The sequence below is a fragment of the Heterodontus francisci genome, chromosome 13, assembly GCF_036365525.1.
Source record: "Heterodontus francisci isolate sHetFra1 chromosome 13, sHetFra1.hap1, whole genome shotgun sequence".
NCBI classification, from domain to species: Eukaryota; Metazoa; Chordata; class Chondrichthyes; order Heterodontiformes; family Heterodontidae; genus Heterodontus; species Heterodontus francisci.
This window is the reverse complement of record NC_090383.1, coordinates 47753651-47775256: the sequence shown is the minus strand read 5'-3', so window position 1 is coordinate 47775256 and position 21606 is coordinate 47753651. Positions and strand designations below refer to the sequence as shown.

Below are 21606 nucleotides of genomic sequence, written 5' to 3'. Positions count from 1 at the left end.
TAGAGCTAGACAGTTCAGGGGTGATATCAGGAAGGACTTCATAACTCTCCCCCCCCCCCCCCCCCCCCCCCACCAAAAAAGTTGTTGTGGCTTGGTCAATGGAAAATTTCAAAACTGAGATTTGATAAATTTTTGTTAGGTGAGGTTATTAAAGAATCAAGGTGGAAAGATGGAGTTAAGATACAGATCTAATTTAATAGCAGAAACAGACTTGATGGCCTATGCCCATTCCTATGTTAGTGTCCTCAGGGCTTGGTCAGCAAAGTTGTGGGAGACCTTTATTATGCTCCTGGTGGTGAATTTCAGATTTCTCTTTGGTATTTCAAACAAAACGTTTAGGACCTCCTTAGGGAGAAGAAGAAAAGTTTTAGGCGAAGTTAATGAAGCCTCAAAATAGTCAGGCGCTTCCCCTTTAGAAGAAGGAAAACTTTCTTTTGTGGTAGAAGAGGTTTGACACCTAACTATGAAACAGCTTGGGACTTCAAGGGCCCACAAAAGTGATATTATTTCAGCTATTGCTTACGTTCCATGCCCAGCATTGACTCCATGATGCTACTTCAGGACTGACCTTGGGTAAGGATTATACCCAATATATCAATGCAGATTAAAACCATGTGTATTCAAATGACAGTGAAGGAGATTATTAATAAATGTACTCCTTTACTCTGCCGCTATCGCACTGAGGTTCATGAGTGGATGTTCTTAAGGAATTTTGTCCTTTGAGTTGCAAAAAACATTGCTTTTCAAGGCCATTGCAAAACCTTGGGGTATTATTCCCCTCTTTTATTGTTCGAAGTAAGATAGGAACAAAATTATGTGTTTTAAAGTTCCTTCCTCTCTTCCCCTGAAGGCATTGACTCCTTACCATGACCATTGGTTTCCCTGTGGTACTACATCCAAGTTATCCATATGTGAACCTTTACATTGCATTTAGGCAGAAAATTCAGCCAAAATGTTATCACAGTTGAGCCTTATCCTGTCCTACATACCCACACAGCCTAAGTAAGCCTAGCTCGTTTTTCCTCTTAGTATCCTGGGCACTGAAACAGATTGGAATTATCCTGCTGCCCCAGTCAAGATTGAGGCAGGATTTTCCCATAGGTTTCAGGACCCTGACATTGGGACCAAATGGGGATTCCCACGCCCATACTTGCCGAGATCCTGACCGTGGGCGTTATTCCCCAAAGTTGGCCTTCTAACTAGCCGCCTCCATGCTCGTGTCCAATTAAGGATAGCAGGCGGGCTCCCGATGCTGCCGGCCCAATCCCAGGACTGGCAACTCTAGAGCCTCGACAGCCCCTAAAGGGAGAGGTAGGCGCTGCTGAGACATGTAGAAAATCACGAAGGCACCTCAAAATTGAAGGGGTGAAATTAAATTATTAAATCGGAGGGGCCAAGCAGACAGGGCCCTCGGAGCAGAGAGGAAACCCCTCTAGCGGCAGCATTTGGGCTGCGAGTGCGACCTTTGCTACCGGCAGATCCCTCTTTGGGGGATGGAGCCTCCGGTTCGGATGGCCCTCACCCCCCTCCCCCCCCCAGCCTGCCACAGGGAGGCCACCTCCATTGAGGTGCTTAATTATGCATCCCCCATGTGAATCATCTGTGGCAGTGTTTCCATCTTCAAATTTTTAATTAGAGTGAAATAGTATGAGACCATAAAGTCCAATGTGGATTGAAAATCTCCTCTGAGCATTCAGTAAATTTATCCAGGAGAAAAGGTGCCATACAGATCAGGAAGGTGTGATCCCTGGTCTGTATTGAATACCTGCAGCAGAATTTTCCCAGCCCCGGGTGACAGGGCAAGGAAAATAGCGGGAAGCCGCATCGGGATGCATTCCCACCACTGGGGAAGTTTCCCAGAGGCGGGCCAGGATCTAGATTGGCTGTCTGCTGAATTGAGGCAGGTGCCAATTTACACCAACTTTGTGACCCCAATTATGGGTCACCTCAATGGAGGCGGCCTCCCTGTTGCAGGCTGGCGAAGGCTCCATCCCCCGAGGGATCCGCTGGCAGCAAAGGTCGCACTCGCCGCCCAAACACTGCCGGCAGAGGAGTTTCCCCTCTTTTCCAAGGGGCCTGTCTGCTTGGTTGCTCTAATTTAATATTTAAATTTCACCCCTTCAAGGCTGCCTCCATTTTGAGGTGCCCTTGTGGTTTCCTACATGCCGCAGCAACGCCTACCTCTCCCTATGGGACTGCCGAGGCTCTAGAGCTGCTGGCCCTGTGATTGGGCCGACAGCATCGGGAGCCCACCCGTTGTCCTTAATTGGACACGAGCATGGAGGTGGCTAATTAGAAGGCCACCTCTGGAGAAACAACGCCCATGGTCTGGATCTTGGCAAATATGGGCTTGGGATCCCAATTTGGTCCCAATGTCAGGGTCCCGAAGCCTGTGGGAAAATTCTGGCCCAAAAAAAGGCCAACAGCCATAGACTTTCAAGGATATACATTTAAAATTAAGAAATAAAAATACCACAGAAAAGGGAGTATGAAAGTACATTTGACCTGATGTCACTACTAACAGGTGGGCTTATCTTGATAAAGATTTCAGGGAAAAAGAGTGCTGAAATTTTGCAGCAGGAGCTAAGATTGTTGAACTGTAGCAGTAAAATTATCTTTCTTTGGTGGGGAAGACCAAATATGCCTTCCCTCCATTTTCTCCCTTATACAGGATTGTTCACCACATCACACCAGAGTATAGCCTGAGAGACTGTTGATTCTTCATCAATCGGAACTAAACCTCAACCAGCCAATATACAATACACAGCTGCACTTGCTGCTTCTGATGGAGGGACATTAGTGCCTGATGGCTTTTGAGAGGTCTAACTTAGTTATGCATTCTTTAGTTTTAAATATCTTGTTTGCATTCCAGAAAGCATTCATGCTAAAAGCTAATAATGTTAAGAAGAAGCACCTATACATTGGTACCAGGATAATGTATAGAACTATTCATGGTATGGCATTCCAGTTATTTGCAGTGTAGCTGGTGATATCTAGGTTCACTAGAATCTTAATTTTGCATTAACATTGCTGATCTATTTCAATCTATGGCTTCTTATGATCTTCAGTTCCTAATTTTGAAGATTGAGATTGTTTGCTCTTATTTTGCAGCACAATTATGAGCTTTTGAGTGGATTTCTTGTATTGTTTGGTATTCAGATGGGGCTGCCCTCAGACTTCCTCTGGGGTTGCTTCCTAAAATTAGATGAGTTCATCTATCTCAACATATCATAGTGCTAGAACCTCACCCAGCACAATATGTCTACTTGTTGGCAAATGAACATTTGTTAATGTTAACAGAGTTGTACCATTTTGATAAAACTAAGGAGTTTTAACTTTCTAGATTGCTATTTATTTTGGGCTGAGCAAACCTATTACTTATGTGCATTTAATTTGTTACTGGAGTGTAGTTCTTTATTCTGTGGCTGGTTGTGATTCACCAGGAAATGAATAGCAAAAGATTTTGTTTTGACTTCACTTGCAAAAGTAGCTACAAGGAATCAATATACTTTTGCTTTTACAATGTACTGCTGCTTTGATTCGACAACTTAAGCTCACAAACTCCATGTCCTCATTGTGCTGCAAACTGGCTCGAGTATCCGTTTTGTGTACTGTGTTGATGTAAGTTATTTGCAATTTTAATAGACCAAAGAAGAAGAATAGTAGAATAATATTAGGTTACCTGCTGAAGGTACAATTCACAATCTTTGAATTAATTCAATCTACACTTGGTTCTCTCCCATGCCTGGTGCACTTGAAGAATCATGATAAGTATATTTAATCAAAGGTTACTTAGTTGGGCCATTTATTGCTGCCTCCTTATGAAAACAAAACTGAGGTATGCTTCCTATCTACACTGGAGATGAGAGAAGACTATCGGGCTGTACAGTAGTTGAAGTGTGTGAGAGATCTGAACTGTCTTGATGGTCAATCCTAATTACCCCTACAACGGGGTATTATTTAGTGTATTGGGGGAAGGGGTCAACTCTGCATTATTTAGTGTATGGGGGAAGGGATCAACTCTGCATTATTTAGTGTATGGGAGAAGGGGTCAACTCTGCATTATTTAGTGTATGGGAGAAGGGGTCAACTCTGCATTATTTAGTGTATGGGAGAAGAGGTCAACTCTGCATTATTTAGTGTATGGGAGGGGAAGGGGTCAACGCTGCATTATTTAGTGTATTGGGGGAAGGGGTCAACTCTGCATTATTTAGTGCATGGGGGAAGGCGTCAACGATTATTTAGTGTATGGGGGGAACGGGATCAACTCTGCATTATTTAGTGTATGGGGGAAAGGGGTCAACTCTGCATTATTCAGGGTATGGGGGAAGGCGTCAACTATTATTTAGTGTATGGGGGGAACGGGATCAACTCTGCATTATTTAGTGTATAGGGGGAACGGGATTAACTCTGCATTATTTAGTGTATGGGAGAAAGGGGTCAAATCTGCATTATTCAGGGTATGGGGGAAGGCGTCAACTATTATTTAGTGTATGGGGGGGAACGGGATCAACTCTGCATTATTTAGTGTATAGGGGGAACGGGATCAACTCTGCATTATTTAGTGCATTGGGGGGAAGGGGTCAACACTGCATTGTTTAGTGTATGGGCGGAACGGGATCAACTCTGCATTGTTTAGTGTATGGAGGGGAAGGGGTTAACTCTGCATTATTTAGTGTATGGAGGGGAAGGGGTTAACTCTGCATTATTTAGTGTATGGAGGGGAAGGGGTTAACTCTGCATTATTTAGTGTATGGAGGGGAAGGGGTTAACTCTGCATTATTTAGAACTGTTTGCAGGGCTGGCAGCCTTTTAAAAAAGTTGCCAGCAACTGCTCCGGCATCAGATGGCGCCATGAACGGCGTCGCCAATGCCGCCCCTGCCACATGATTGGGGGGCGGTCACTGTCAATATGTTAAGTGGCCGCCCGCCACGTAATCGTGGCGGTGCGGCTCCTGTGCGGGTTGGCCGCCAGTTTCTGTACCAGCCATTGCTCCTGCCAGCGGGCCATCAAAATCCAGCCCAGCAAGTGCATTGCCCACATGTTTGCAGCATTAATCGGCAGTTCACCTGTGAGGGGATGTGATTTCAGGTGGACCCAGTGTGAATATAAAGAGAGGCAGCATCTCTTAAATTGGCCTTTGAAAGTGAGGACATAGTTTTGTTTTGCACGTTGGGAATGAATCTGAAGGTTGTTATGCCATAGGCCGAAAAGTCAAGATTTTCAGAAGCTGCCGTGTAGCACTTGCTGCATGAAGTGAAGATGTGCAGGTTCCTCTTCTTCTCTATTAGGACTTGAGTGCCAAGGCAGATACTTCAGGGCGATTTTGGGACAAGTCAATGCAGTGAGCCTCACTAACCCCCCTCCCCACCCCCCCACCAGAACATGGCTACAATGGTTAATAATCTAGATATGATTTGCCACGGCATGATTTACTTCTTATGATGTCACCTTCTCTGCATCAGAATTTGCTTTTCCACTCCATACCATTCAAGGCACTCATTCTCCTCGCCACCTGTAATTACTCTAGTTAACAATGGGAACTAAGCCTATCTTTTTAGAGTCAGCTGCACTGTTAGCAGTTGATGTTGCCCTCAGAGATGCCACATAGAATGATATAGCACAAAAGGAGGCCATTCGGCCCATGGTGTATATGCTAGCTCTTTGAAAGATCTATCCAATTAGTCCCACTCCCATGCTCCTTCCCCAGATCTTAAAAAGTTGCTATGTAAAAAAAAAAATCTCATCTCTCTCCTGGATTTTATGTCAAATTATCTTAAATCTGAGTCCTCTAGTTACCAACCCGCCTGTCAGTGGAAACAGATTCTCCTTATTTACACTATCAAAACTCCTCAACATTTTGAAAGCTTCTATAAAATCTACCCCTTAACCTTCTACCCCTTAAGGAGAACAATACCAGAATCAGTCTCCCCACATAACTGAATTACCTCATCCATGATCCCATTCTAGTAAATCTTCTCTGCACCCTCTCCAAGGCCTTAATGTCCTTTCTAAAGTGTGCTGTCCAGAATTGGACATATACAGTATATTGTCCTCACCTGGTTACACTGCAAAAGCTATGTACTCTTCATGTATTTACCAGCAAATGCCCCCTCTTGTGATACCTCCCCAACTTGCACATAGCTTGCTGCATGCCACTCTTATCATGCACACATCAGCATGTCTCACACAAATTCTCAAGCCTTTGATAGAGCCACACATTAATAAGCTGGGCTTCTTTCTGCAGGACAAGTTGGCATACAATACCCTGGAGTGGATTCAAACAAGAGGAGGAACGACTTCCATCCAGGTCCTATGTCCCCTGAAGCAGGAAGCCCTGGAGATTGTGGGCACAGACCTCCCTTACAATCTCAGGGATGGAGAGTCAGGGGGGTTGGAGAATCAGGGTCTCTGTCTTTTTCTCTTTTTTTCTATCTGACCTTAATGCACAGCACTTTCAGGGAGCTGACCAAACTGGGGATGACTCACCACTCTATTTGTCTGAGGCTCCCTGACCTGCACAGTATTTGCTGTTCATTGTTCCTTTGTCTATTTGCAGGTCTCTGTAAAATCAGCCAGTCCTGAAGAAGATTAACCAAACCAGCCTCTCCAGCCTACACTATCATTCGATTCCTCTTCTTCAAACACGAGCACAGCGATCAGAACCCCAGGTGGAGTAGATGGTGAGGTAGAGGGGTCTGCACAGGGTGAAGTTCATATCACAAGTGACCAGCAGCTTGTAATAGTGGAAAAGACAGTCGGAGGGTGAGATTAGGTCCAAGCACTGCTGAGGAGAGGGTAGATGAAGACTTCAGTGCACCAAGTTTTAAGAGAAGGATTTTGGAGGTGCAGCTGCTACATCATGGCAGAGACTATGGAGGTGTCCACTTCAAGCATGTGCAGCGCTCTGGGATAAGGCATAACTTCTCTGCATTCCACCATGGAGTGTGTGGTATTCTCTGGAAGCTGCAGCAAGGCCTACAAGGCAAGACCCCTTGTCACCATTGATGGCAGCTTTCATCCAAAATCAAACTGTTGACATTGGAACTCCGGCCTCCACAATCTCCTCCAGCCTGGAAAGACTGCAGCAGCATGGACAGACGGACTTAATTGGATGAGGGCTTTGGTTGGTCACTGACTTCCTGCACTCTGCTATTACGCTAACCTTTAGGAGAGCAGATGTGCAGCCCCATGGGAGTGGATCTGTCACTGTGGGAGCTGCACACACAGCCTTCTCTTAGAAGGGTATCTACACCATTATCAGACTCTTTTTCAATGCCTACTTGGGTACCACCAAGTCAGCTGGACCAGCCAGCCCCAGCAGAGCTGAGATGCGTCAGTCTACAGTCTACTGCTAGAGATCACCCACCAGCAACATCGTCAGTGCTCTCATTAGAATAAGAACAGCCTTCCAATAGCAATGCTGAAACCACAAGAGCAGCACAATGTAGACACACTAGAATTAGGAGAAGTACACTTAAAAAAAGACACTACTAGATAGTACCTGGTTGACGATATATTTGATATTGAATTCATTAAAGAAAAGTAGTCCTTTGTGGTTGTGTGCAGATTGGCTCAACGTTAGCTGCAGAGTTCGCACTGTCAGGTGGTATTTGTCTTATGAGGCTGGAAGGACTGGGCTAGATATTAGGGAGGAGCAGAATTAGAGGACAGGATTTCAAGTGAAACATTGAGTGTCTATGAGTTTATCAGTGATATTTGGAGCAACTGATCAGCAGCTTCCCCTTATCTGTCTCCTCTTTGCCAGAGTCCTGCCCAGGGTCCCTGCTGCTGCATCTCCAGGGTCCATCCCTGCTGAACGATGAGGTTGTGGAAAGTGCAGCAGGGCACCACCATGGGTGACACTCTGTCCAGGTTGTATTCCAGGGCTCCCTCTGTTTCAGAATTCCAATGACCTGCTTGAGGAAGTACTTCCATGGCTGTTGTGATAGTGATGTTCATTGGGAAAGTGCAGGTGGCGTAGTGGCATCATCAAACAGGTAGCTTTTGGGTAGCCCTTATCACCAAGCGGTAATCCAACTACCAGCTGGTCCTGTTGGAAAAGTGGGGCACTATGCTTTTCCACAGTAAAGCAACATCATGGCATCTCTCCGGAGACCAGGCGCACATCTGCATTATTCCTGTGGCATGGTCTGTTCCAACTTTGATCTTCAGCAATTGAAGCCCCTTGTTCATGAATGCTGCTGACTCAAGGGGAAGTGCTGACATGGTGACGTGAGTGCAATTTATGACTCCCCGCACTTGGTGAAAGTTCAAGGCTGCAAAGTCAATAGCTTATGTCAGCTCCTGCTATACATGGGGAACTTAATGTACATACTGGCCAGTCGGAAGATAGCATCTGTTACTTGCTTGATGCAGGAATGCATGGCTGACTGGCTGATGTGTGCATGTCACCTGCTGCAGCTTGGAACAAGCTAGAGGTGAGAAAGTCAGAGCCCTCATTCCCTTGAAAGCCACGTCTTGGTGTGGACTCCAAGTCTGTCTGCAGTAGCTGACACAGGTCAGGGACAACTTTGATACTTAACCAAGCCTCCTAAAACTGTGTTCTTGGGTGCAACTGTAGTAAGTGACACAGTTTCTAAACACCGCTTGGAGGTTACTGGCACCTTTGCTTCCGCTTTCCATCCCCCACCCCCACCCCTTCTCAGCAGTCTTCCTGCAGCAGCCTCCTCAACCCCCCATGCAGCTTCTGAGTCTCATTGCCCTTATTCTTCCTCCACCATTCAGTTAGAATGTACAGCACAGAAACAGGCCATTCGTCCGTGGTTTATGCTTATGGCCTACACACACCACCTCCCATCATGCTTCATCTCATCTTCTCATCATGCTCTTCTGTTCCTTTCTCCCACATGTGTTTATCTAACTTCCCTTAAATGCATCTATGCTATTTGCCTCAACTACATGTCATAGAGATTTCACCGTGCAATCACTCTTTGGTTCAAGAAGCTTCTGCTGATTTCCCTATTGGATATATTGATGACTATCTTATATTTATGGCTCCTAGCTTTGGTCACACGACAAGTTTATATCTACGCCTACCCTATCAAACCCTTTCAAAATATTAAACATCTCTATTAGGTCACCCTCAGCCTTCTCTTTTCCAGAGCAAAGAAGCCCAGCTAGTTCAGCCTTTCCTGGTAAGCATATTCTCTCAGTTCTGGTATCATTCTTGTGAATCTTTTTAGCATCTTCGCTAGTGTCTCTATATCCTTTTTATAATATGGAGTCTAGAACTGTATATAATATTCCGAGTGCGGTCTAACCAAGGTTTTATACAAGTTTAACATATCTTCTCTGTTTTTCAATTCCATCTAGAAATGAACCCAAGTGCTTGGTTTGCTTTTTTATATGGCCATACTAACCTACATTGCTACTTTTAATGATTTCTGTACCTTTACCTCTAGATTCCTTTGCTACTCTACCGCATTAGTACACTCATTGTCCAAGTACTATAAAACCTCCTTATTCTTTCTACCAAAATGTAAAATCGCACACTTATCTTTATTGAAATTCATTTGTCAATTACATGCCCATTCTGCAACTTTAGGTGTTTCAACAACTGCTTCCATTGTCATGAGAAGTTGCAGGTTATAAAAAGCCTGCTGATGCTTCAAAAAGGCCAGGAACACTTGTCTTATGCAAAGTAGAGTTCACTGGAATAAGATAGCTTGTTTCCAGCGAGATACAAAAAAACATGAATGCCACTTTAAATATTTTCTTGCTTCATGTTCTACCCAGATTTCTGGGTGAAAACTGGATTCAGCAGCCTTTTTGCTGTGCCCTGCTAAAATCACAACAGAGGTCCTATCTGCATGATAAGGACCCCAATTTAAATAATGCTGCCATCTGATACAGGCAGGCACCTTCATCACTACGTGCCCTAACTGACAGGGCAGTAAGTGATGCACTGCTGTTTTAACTATCGCAGAAACTCATTTGTAACTATCAGAACAGGTTAAAATCAACTTGTACATGACTGATACGGCTCGAGTATGGTGTCTGACTCTTAAAAGAACCATACCCCAGACATTGTTGGTTGGATATGGCCTGTTTGTTTATGTACGAGGTTAAACAATGATCAAAGAATAAGGAAGACCATGTCTACAAAAGGTAACCACACATTCCATGCATTTACTAGGCGTCTAATTTTGTATGTTTGTCAAGAATAATTGTTTAAGTGACGAGCAATACTGTCATGTTAAACATCTAATGGGTGAAATTACTCCTGCCAATAAGTTTGATGCAGAAAATAGGTGTGCATACAAAAACAGGATTTGCAAATTTTTAAAATTCAGGTTGACTTTTTAAAATTATTGGCGATGAGTTAAGTCATGCCCATATTAAAAATTAAATTGGTTCTTTGACTGTTGATGTATAGAGGTTAATGGGCATAATAACTATTCTTGTGGTTTTTCTATACTTGTTCTGTAACTATTTACATCAGTGGAAGTAATCAACTTCTAGAAGGCATCGCAGTTGCTGTTCCACAGCATGTTTTTGTGTTTACAATGCAACTTGTTGCATTAGTTGTTATCTCATTTAAAAATAGAGGGAAAGCATTGTTAAAGAAAGTGTAAAGTTGTGCATGTTTACCCAATTTTGCAATATAATTGTGTTTCACATGAAACATTCAGCATAGTTACTAATTTTTTTTCCCATTCTTTCCCCTATCCTTTTCTCACCATATGTCACCATTATACTCCTTCCATATTTCTGATGCTCCGTACATCTGTTCTCCATTTATGCAACAGTGTGATCAGGACCAATGCATTCAGAGCACTAAATTCGTTTTGCAGGCTGCAGCCACACCACGGTTACAAAGTGAGTCAAGTCCAACCAATGAAGAGCCCCCTCTCCCTGGGAAAATGACAATTTCTTCTCCATGTGCCACGTTGACTCTTGGGCAGCCAACACCTCCACCGTCTACATCAAACCTTGCAACAGAAACCATATTAACAGATACAATGCCACTAAAGGAAGCATGTGAAGGTCACCACTTTCTTACGCCAGAAGAGGTTCCATCACCTCCCGGAATGCTGACCCCCAGTACTCCTCTTACTCATAGCCACACGATGCTCGTCCTGAATGCAGTCACCCAGGATTCAATGCACGAGGATTCAGTTCGTGGCCTTGTCAAGCTCAGCTCAGTTTGACAACTTTTGTGCCCAGTTTAATGTTTTCCAATTCCAGATGTTTGCTGGAAGCATAAAAAGTCGTATCAGGAAATGCCACCATAATCCCATCACAAACTGACATAAAGGAGAATATGTTGCATAGTGTGAAGACGATCCATGTTCACGAGTTATTCAGACTAAGAAGCAACACTTCACTGACATTTTTAACTATGGAGCCATGGCAAAAGACTTTCAACTGCACTCAGATACTGTACAACAGTGTTATTTCTATTGTGCTATATTTTGAAAACTTGTGACACAGTGGAGATTGGTAGGAAAGATCTGTGATCTAGCAGGCTGTTGAATTATAAAGTAAGAAAACTGAGTGAATCAGTTGTTAAACCAAGCATGAATTGCCTTTATCATCTAAACATGAGTGTCTCGCCACTTGAATAGGTGGGTTAGAGTGAGTAATTGCAAGGTGTTCTGCAAAAGCCTGTTTAGACTGTAATTTATACTGTGCCACATTGTAAACAAGTGTTACAGGCCAGTGTAAAAATACTGATACATTCGTGATCTTTCTTTTTCAACGAGTATATATAAGGGCAAAAGTAATGCAAAGAAGTGAAAGAATGCAATCTATTAGCCTTCATTGTATTTTTTTTTTGGTTGATAGGACCTAGAATATTGAGGGCCACTATTGTCTCACACCATATCATTTATCTTTTTATGTGAAGTGTTTGAGAAGGAGCTGTTTTATGCCATGTCACCATTTAAAACTGGTGATATTTATTTCCTGTGAACATTAATAAATTTATTTCACCTTTTATTCTTTAAATCTTGTGGCAGTTGTGTATAATGGAATTATGCTCAGCTAAAACGCAAGCCCAGTCCAATTTTGTTATGTAATATCTCCCACTACATTAAGTTTTCATTAATATAAACCTGTTTACTTGTTAGACTCATAGGCCGGAATTTTACCATTAGGAATCGGGTCCCATCGGAGGCGTCCGGAAGGTAAAATGGAGCGTGATGACGTTGAGCCGGGTCCCCGGCGTCATCACGTGCAGACGCAATTTAACCAGTGTAGGAAGTCGGGCGAGATCGAGTCTGCGCTCGCCACCCGACTACAAGCAATTGAAAGCTGATTAAGGTACTTGAAAAAGCAATTAACAGCAATTTTACATGTGCTGTCTGATTTTACGGCCGTAAATTGGGTCGTGGGGCGTCTCGGGAACCTGGCAGGCTCATAAGGGCGGCAGGCATTGATTCTTGAGGGAGTTGGAGGAATAAATTTTATTTTTGATCGTTATTAATTCAGATGTTGTTTGTTTGTCCTAACAAGGGGTGTCACTTGTGCAGACGGGATCATCTGAATAATATGCACTGCTGATGGGTACCAATCTACTCTGAGTTATTGGGTGAACGGAAGGGGCTTACATGAGCCAGTCCAAACAGTTGGAAGCTAACACCTGTGGTCAAAGCATCTGGTCTGCTGTACAACAATGGGAATTGTTCACTGTGGAGGTGGGTCATCAGATGATGATGAAGTTTCTGATGAGGAAGCTGGACATCAGTCAAATGAAGACCAGGGAGGGAAAGGTGAATGTAAATTGGCTCAACTGCTACAGAGACCAGGGAGTCTCAATAGACAGGCGTTTCCATTAAGAGGATAAAAATTTTCACAAAATTGATATTGCCATATCAGATGAGTCACTGTGAGGATCTGAGAGGGAAAATTCACTCACCTTCAGGTGGAGAGATAATGTGACGATACATTCCTTCACATCATGAGGAACGCAACCAAAGAGTGTGACCTCATATTTAAAACTACTTGTGTTGAGCAATGATGTTGTATGAGACTTCAGGAATGACGTCAAATAGTCAAAACACCAAATTTAATAGAATTATTCTAACACAAATCAAATATATAACTTACATGTCACCCAGTGAACCAGTTGTGATGTTACAGTGATTTCTTATATCGTTTCCGAGTGCTCATTCGGGTGGATGATCCCTCGCCACCAGACTCACCAGAGGCAAGTGGCTGATCTGGTTGCCGCCCTGCTTGTGATGACTTTGGCGGACGTCCTCTGCATGCTCGCGGCCGTGAGGGCCGCAGCATCTCAGGGTTCTCCTGATAAATATCCTGAGCACCCTCTAACACCCTGGGATTTCGCGGTTCACATGTCCCTGGCAGAGGGAGCAAGGAGTTGCAGGATGCATCAGAGGCGCCCTGAGAGGAGCTCCCATATGTGATCTGCTGCCCCTGTGCCCTCATGAGGATCGGCTGGTCTTCACTGGTGACATCAGAGGGATGAGCGGCCTCGACCTGTCACCAGTACATCAGATTCTGCTCTTTGGTGTTCTGGTCCAGGGAGGCCACACTCGCTCTGAGGTCACGAATTGCATCCAGAACTGGCCCCTCCACTGCAGCTGCCAGTCTTTCAACCGAGGAAGCCAGATGTTCAAATGCCTGAGAGTTTGCTGAACTCATATTCCGGATGGATGTCTCCAGAGTATGAGTCATAGTGCGCAGCGTGTCAGGCAACTCCGCCAGATTTCCAAGGACCGCATGCTGCACCTGCAACATCTCCCGATGAATTGATGTTCTTAGAGGCATGTCATCAGCTTGTGGCTCTGCACTGGCCTGGCATCCCACACTCCTCCGAGTGTGTGAGGCATCGGCCAATTCTGCCTCTGGTGGATGGCCCAGCAACTGTGCTGTGCTCACACCTGTATGTGAATTCGATTCCCCATACACGCTAATCCCTACCGATGTGTAAGTATCTGCTGGTACTTGGTGTATCGTGAGGATGTGACGGTGCACCCTCTGAGGCCCCCTCCTCCACCTCAGAGGTGGATGGTTGGGCAACGGAGACGCTTCCTGGCCCATGCTGTGTTTCACGTGTAAGGAAAATCATATTGATCAGTTTGATCAGCAATCCAGACTTAAGCACATGTTTTTGACTCCATTATGTTCATATCTGTGTGATGTCACATTTGAGGGCAAAATTCAGTGCATTATACATTCACCACACCATTGGCCCACAGCGCTCCCCAAACCCCCCCCATCTCCCCCCAAAATACACTCTTACACCACATTCTGGGTCACTCACTGTCATGGCCATGTCCACCAGCCTCGCCATCGGCAACGGCTTGTCCTCCTTCCTCCCCTGCTATTGTCAATGCATCCTCCTCCATTCTACTCAGGAATGCCTGACTGGCAACGCCACCACCTGTACGGGACCTCTCTCGGGCATTGTGCGCCCTCTTTTCCTAATTAAACAAAAATACTTAATTTAAACATATTAGTTGGCATATCACCCAAAGGCCAGTGCTGAGCATGACTTGAACACCTCCACATCACCATTCAGCCCACACTTGCCCATCATGCATCCCAATGTAAGGCAGCAACCAAGCAATGATCATACAGGGCTTCCACATTGCATCATGAGTACACATATGCCCTCCCTTGACACATTAACGGTTAGATGAATGAGGAATGCCCCTTACCCGGCAGAGCGAAGCAGGTCATTGAGGCACTTGCAGCACTGTATCCACGTGCGCCTTACAACGCCACGGCTGCCGACCTCCTCCGCTACCTCCAGCCAGGCCCTCTTGGTCACTTGGGAGGGTCGCCTTCTACCATCTACATTGAATAGGATGTGCCGCCTCTCCTCAACCGCCTGAAGGAGGACCTGCAGTGAATCATCTGAAAATCGGGGGGCTGAGCGTATGCTTCTCCCCTCCATCACTTCATGTACTTGCCCTGTACTCTCCCAGTCCTTCTCTCCTTGCAGGTGTCGTCCCTTTTAATGCACCAGACCCAATTCCAATGATGTCAAGCCAAGTCTGAACTAACTGTGAAATTGCATTGCAGTAAACCTTTCTCAAGGGCTTACATTAGCCATTTCCAGATGTGGCCATGCCCCCAATGCTGATTTTCATCCCACCCGCACGCGCCCTTTCGCTTCACTGATAGGCTGCAGGGTCGCTAATTTGCTGCCCAGCGCGTGATGCCGGCGGCCAGGAGATGCGGAGCGGGATCAGAGCCCTCATCCACTTCAGGCGTATCCGCCCCAGAGCCACAGATCACGGAAAAATTCTGGCCATAGAATCACGCAGTACAGAAAGAGGCTATTCAGCCCATTGTCTCTGTGCCAATTCTTTGAAACAGCTATTAAATTAGCCCCATGCCCCTGCTCTTTTCCCATAGCCCTGCAAATATTACTTTTCAAGTATTTATCCAGTTGCCATTTGAAAGTTACTATTAGATCTGTTTTGACCATCATTTCACACAGTGCATTCCAGATCATCATAACATGCTGCGTAAAAAAAATTCTCATCTCCCCTGCTGGTTCTTCTGCCAATTATTTGAAACCTGTGATCTTTGGGAACCAATCCTCCTGCCAGTGAAAACAGTTTCTCCTTTATTACTCTCTCAAAACTATTCATCATTTTGAGCTTCTATTAAATCTCCCCTTTACTTTCTCTGCTGTAAGGAGAACAATCCCAACTTCCCTTAGCTCTCCACTTAACTGAAGTCCCTCGTGCCTGGTACCATTCGAGTAAATCTGTACTGCACCCTCTCGCATGCCTTGAAATCCTTCCAATACTCCAGCTGAGACATTAGATTAGATTAGAGATACAGCACTGAAACAGGCCCTTCGGCCCACCAAGTCTGTGCCGAACATCAACCATCCATTTATACTAATCCTACACTAATTCCATATTCCTACCAAACATCCCCACCTGTCCCTATATTTCCCTACCACCTACCTATACTAGTGACAATTTATAATGGCCAATTTACCTATCAATCTGCAAGTCTTTTGGCTTGTGGGAGGAAACCGGAGCACCCGGAGAAAACCCACGCAGACACAGGGAGAACTTGCAAACTCCACACAGGCAGTACCCAGAATCGAACCCGGGTCACTGGAGCTGTGAGGCTGCGGTGCTAACCACTGCGCCACTGTGCCGCCCCAGATTTATAAAGGCTTCCAATAACTTCCTTGCTGTTGTACTCTATACCTCTATTTATAAAGCCCAGGATACAGGGAATGATAGCATAGTGGTTATGTTAGTATTTCAGGCAAAAAGATCCTGAGACATGAGTTCAAGTCCAACTGCTGCAACTGGGGAATTTAAAATCAGTGAATTAATAAACCTAGAATAAATAAAACAATAATGTAGTCCATGTAACAACTGGATTGTTGTAAAAACCTATCTGATTCACTAATGCCCTTTAGGGAAGGGCATCAGTCGGCCTTGCCTGGTCAGCCCTATATGTGTACACAGCATTGCAGTTGACACTTAACTACCCTCTACAATGGCTGAGCAAGCCACTCAGTTGTATCAAACCGCTATGACAAAGTATACTAAAAATAAAATACTTACAAACCACCTGACATCAGTCTAAGTATCAGGTTTGGACACAACAAAGGCACATCCAGCCCAGTTGACCCTGCAAAGTCCTCCTCACTAACGTCTGGGGACTTGTGCCAAAATTGGAAAAGCTGTCCCACAGAACTAGTCAAGCAACAGTCGAACTCACAGAATCATACCTGACAGTCAATGTCTCAACCTGATGATAGGACATACCCATCAGAGGTGGTGGGTACAGTGGTATACAATTGGGAGGGAGCAGCCCAGGGTGTCCTCAACATTGATTCTGGACCCCATGAAGTCTCATGGCATCAGATCAAGCATGGGCTGATTACCACCTACTGCCCACCCTCAGCTGATGAATCAGTACTCCTCCATGTTGAACATCACTTAGAAGAAGCACTGAGGGTAGCAAGGGCACAGAATTTACTTTGAGTGTGTCACTTCAATGTCCATCACCAAAAGTGGCTCAGTAGCAGAACTACATGCCGAGTCCGAAAGGACATATCTGTGAGACTGGGCCTAAGGCAGTTGGTGACAGCCAACAGGAGGAAAACATCTACTTGACATCATCCTCACCAACCTACATGTCTCATGCATCTGTCCATGAGAGTATTGGTAGGAGTGGGCACTGCACAGTCCTTATGGAGTCAAAGGAGACCTTCCATCCTATTGTGTGGCACTACCACCATGCTAAATGGCATAGATTCAGAACAAATCCAGCAGTTCAAAACTAGGCATCCATGAGGTGTTGTGGGCCATCAGCAGCAGCAGAATTGTACTCCCAACACAATCTGTAGCCTCATGGCTTGGTTTATCCTTGAATTCACCATTACCGTTGAGCCAGGGAACTAACCCTGGTTCAATGAGGAATGTAGAACAGCAAAACAGGAGCAGCACTGGTTACGCATAAAATTGATGTGTCAACCTCATGAAGCTACAACACAGGACAACATGCATGCTAAACAGCATAAGTCACATGCTACAGATAGAGTTAATCCCACATCCAACGGATCCTAACAAAGCTCTGCAGTCCTGCCACATCCAGTTGTGAATGGTGGTGGACTGTTAATGGAAGGAGAAGGCTTCCTGAACATCCCCATCCTCAATGATGGCACAGCCCAGCACTTCAGTGCAAAAGACAAGGCTGAAGCATTTGCAATCACCTTCAGCCAGAAGTGCCAAGTGAATAAGCCATCTCAGCCTCCTCCTGAGCACACCACTATCACAAAAGCCAGTCTTCGGCCAATTTGAATCACTCTATGTGATATCAAGAAATAGCTGAGCGGAACGGATATGGCAAGGCTATGGGCTCCAACAACATCCCACTGCAGTGCTGAAGACTTGTACTCTAGATCTAGCTGTGTCTCTAACCAAACTGTTCCTCTACAGCTACAACGTTGGCACCTACCCGATAAATTGGAAAATTTTCCAGGTATGTCCTATCCACAAAAAGCAGGACAAATCCAATCCAGCCAATTACCACCCATCAGTCAGCAAAGTGATGGAAGGACTTGTAAAGTACTATCAAGCGGCACTTACTTATCCATAACCTGCTCAAATGCTCAATTTGAATTCCACCAGGCCACTTGGCTCCAGACCTCATTCTAGCCTTAGTCGAAACATAGACAAAAGAGCTAAATATCAGAGGTGAGGTGAGAGTGATTGCCTTTGACATCAAGACAGCATTTGACCGAGTGTGGCATCAAGGAGCCCTAGAAAAAGTGAAGTCAATGGGAATCAGGAGGAAAACTCTCCACTGGCTGGAGTCATACCTAACACAAAGTAAGATAGTTGTGGTTGTCAATCATCGCCCTAGGACATCGCTGCAGAGTTCCTCAGGGTAGTGTCCTAGACCCAATCATCTTCAGCTGCTTCATCAATGACCTTCCTGCCATCATAAAGTCAGAAGTGGGGATGTTCACTACTATTCACAACTCCTCAGATACTGAAATAAAAGCAAAATACTGCGGATGCTGGAAATCTGAAACAAAAACAAGAAATGCTGGATTCACTCAGCAGGTCTGGCAGCATCTGTAGAAAGAGAAGCAGAGTTAACGTTTCGGGTCAGTGACCCTTCTTCGGAAGTGACCCTTCTTCCGAAGAAGGGTCACTGACCCGAAACGTTAACTCTGCTTCTCTTTCTACAGATGCTGCCAGACCTGCTGAGTGAATCCAGCATTTCTTGTTTTTGTCCTCAGATACTGAAGCAGTCCATGCCTGCATGCAGCAAGATCTGGACAACATCCAGGCTTGAGCTGATAGGTGGCTAGTAACATTCACGCCATGTACATGCCAGGCGGTGACCATCTCCAACAAGAGAGAATCTATCCATCTCCCCTTAAAATTCAATGGCATTACAATCGCCGAATCCCCCACCATCAACATCCTGGGGGTAACTGTATAAACAATGTGGCTATAAGAGCAAGTCAGAGGCTAGGAATTCTGTGGCAAGTAACTCACCTCCTGATTCTCCAAAGCCTGTCCACCATCTACAAGGCACAAGTCAGGAGTGTGATGGAATACTCTCCACTTCCCTGGATGAGTGCAGCTCCAACAGCACTCAAGAAGCTCAACACCATCCAAGCCAAAACAATCCACTTGATTGGCACACCATCCACCACCTTAAACATTCATTCCCTCCAGCACTAACGTGCAGTGGCAGCAGTGTGTACCATTTACAAGATGCACTGCAGAAACTCAGCCAAGGCTCCTTCAACAACACTTTCCAAACCCATAACTTCTACCACCTAGAAGAACAAGGGCAGCAGATGCCTCGGAACACCAGCATCTGTAGATTCCCCTCCAAATCACACACCATCCTGACTTGGAACTGTATTGCTGTTCCTTCAGTGTGGCTGGGTCAAAATCCTGGAACTCGCTCCTTAACACCACTGTGGGTGTACCTGCGCTACATGGATTGCAGAGGTTCAAGAAGGTGGCTCACCACCATCTGCTCAAGGCAATTAGGGATGGGTAATGAATGCTGACCAAGCCGGTGACACCCACATCCTAAGAACAAATAAAAAAGCCCTGAGGGACACCAGTTCTTTCCTTCAGTCTTTAAAACAGCCATTCACCATTACTCTCTGCTTGTGAAGCTCAAGATCCCATTTGCTTTGCCAACTACTCTCTCAATATGTCCTGCCACCTTCAAGGACTTATGCACATGAACCCCCAGGTCCCTCTGCACTCTTTTGAACTGTGCCATTTAATTTATGTTGCTTCTCCGCATCCCTTCTGCCAAAATGCATCACCTCACACTTCTCACTATTAAATTCCATCTGCCACTGACTGCCCATTCTGCTAGCCTATGTCCTGTTGCAGTCGATTGGTATCAACCTCACTGTCTGCCACACCTCCAAGTTTGGTATCATTGGCAAATTTTGAAGTTTTACTCCGCATTGAGATTATCTAAGCAACTTGGCCTACATGATGGGGTATTGTGACAGCTGATTACATCAAAAGGATATGAACACTGTACTTTTGAAGTAGTTTTGTGGATGCTAAAATAACATTCAATGGTGGAAAGATGTTTCCTTTGCAGGGACTTAAATCTACTCTAGCAAAAAACTGAATCAATACTACTTAATAATGGATGTATCCCATCACATTCCTGGTTGCAGCCTTATAGATCGTGGATTTGAGCAGTCAGGAAGTAAGCCACTTGTCACAGAATACCCGGCTTCTGCCCTGTTCATGTTGTTGATGGCTGGTCCAGTGAAGCTTCTGGTCAATGACAACACCCAGGATGCTGGATGGGTGAGAATGTTGGGAAGGGAGGAGAATCAGTGATGGTGGTGCCTTTGAAAGTCAGAAGGATGTGGTCATTGCTGAGCACTTACGTGGTATGAATATTATCTGTCACTCGTCAGTATAAGCCTGGAGGTTTTCCAGGTCCTGCTGTCGGCTGGCATAGGGTATCTTCTTATCAGAGGGATTGTGAATGGAGTTAAACACAGTGTAATCATCAGCTACAAGCCCACTCCTGACCTTATACAGGAGGAAAGTTAATTGGTGCATGTTAGTATTTTCTAACAAGGCTTCCTGGAGAAATGGAAGCAACTCTCATATTTAAAATTGATTTTTGATGGAAGACAACAACAATAACAGTCAATTGCTGGAAAGGCTTCACAGAGGTTAACCTGTAAACCTGCCTGTAATGCGTGCTGTCTGGAAATGGAGTCAGCTAACAAGTTGCCAGGAACATGTAATAACAGTTCTATCAGTGGTTTACCTGCAATGCAGGACTGCTCCTCTGCTTAAAGCTTTTAAGCAAAACAGCAATGAATCCTAAACTTTTAATTTTTAGCAATTCTGTTGATACTAACATCATTTCTCTGCAGCACAGGCAGATCAAAAGAGAGAGGCTGAAAAGAAATTAGCTCCAAAATGGGGTCAGGGTTTTGCTTATGGGAAGTGTTCTGTAACCAGATCTAAAGAAAGCACAATGGTGGAGTAAACATTTCCAAGCACAAAACACAAAGGGCTGAGATTTTCCTGGCCCAATGGAGACCGGTTTGGAGGCAGGGGAGCCCCAGAAACTGTGTTGGGATGTTGCACCGACGCTATCTCACCTATGGCCAACTTTCCCGGGGACATACTGTCAGGGGAATCAGCAGCCCACTCCACGGAGACGGACATCCAATAGCTCAAATTAAGGCCCCAATCCTATGGATGCTGATGGAACTTTCCTGGAAATGGACAGACCCACCGCTGCGTCTGGAGCTCGGAAACTGCATGGAAGCAGCCTCCCAGCGGCAGGTCAGAGGGCCATCAGAGCCTCCTCTTAAGCACCCAATGATGCAGCTGTGGCCACAATCATTCCTGTGGAGAGGTTCCCCTGCACACTAATGACCCTAATACATTTGGGCTTCTTTTTCTAAAGGTGTTCAGCAGACATCTGAGGGTGCCTCCATTTTGAGGTGTCTTTGTGCTCACCCACCTCCCTCAGCAGCCCCCCATCTCTCCCAATAGGACTGTTGCCCATTCAGTGCTGCAGGCTCTCTTGTTGGGCTTCCCACCCTGCAATCCCGCCTGTTGTTCTTAATTGGACAGCAAATGTGGAGGAGGCCATTTAGG

The 21606-nt window shown here is 45.1% G+C and overlaps 1 protein-coding gene across 9 annotated transcripts in view; it reads left to right on the top strand.

Annotated features, from left to right (window-relative positions):
• The window catches only part of zdhhc14 (zinc finger DHHC-type palmitoyltransferase 14), a 336569-nt gene that overhangs the window by 297528 nt on the left and 17435 nt on the right, over positions 1-21606 (top strand). Inside the window, exons 9-11 of one of the 9 annotated variants that reach the window (XR_010976199.1) lie at positions 10774-11592; positions 12097-12289; positions 12482-12738. Coding sequence is in view for 4 of the 9 variants with exons in the window: in XM_068044782.1 (XP_067900883.1) it covers positions 10774-11175 (402 nt within the window). In the remaining 5 variants the exon portion in view is untranslated. Of the gene's footprint in view, positions 1-6560; positions 6673-10773; positions 12075-12096; positions 12372-12481; positions 13016-21606 lie in introns of those variants that run through there. The other 8 variants (XR_010976198.1, XR_010976197.1, XR_010976200.1 and 5 more) reach the window with 8 other exon arrangements.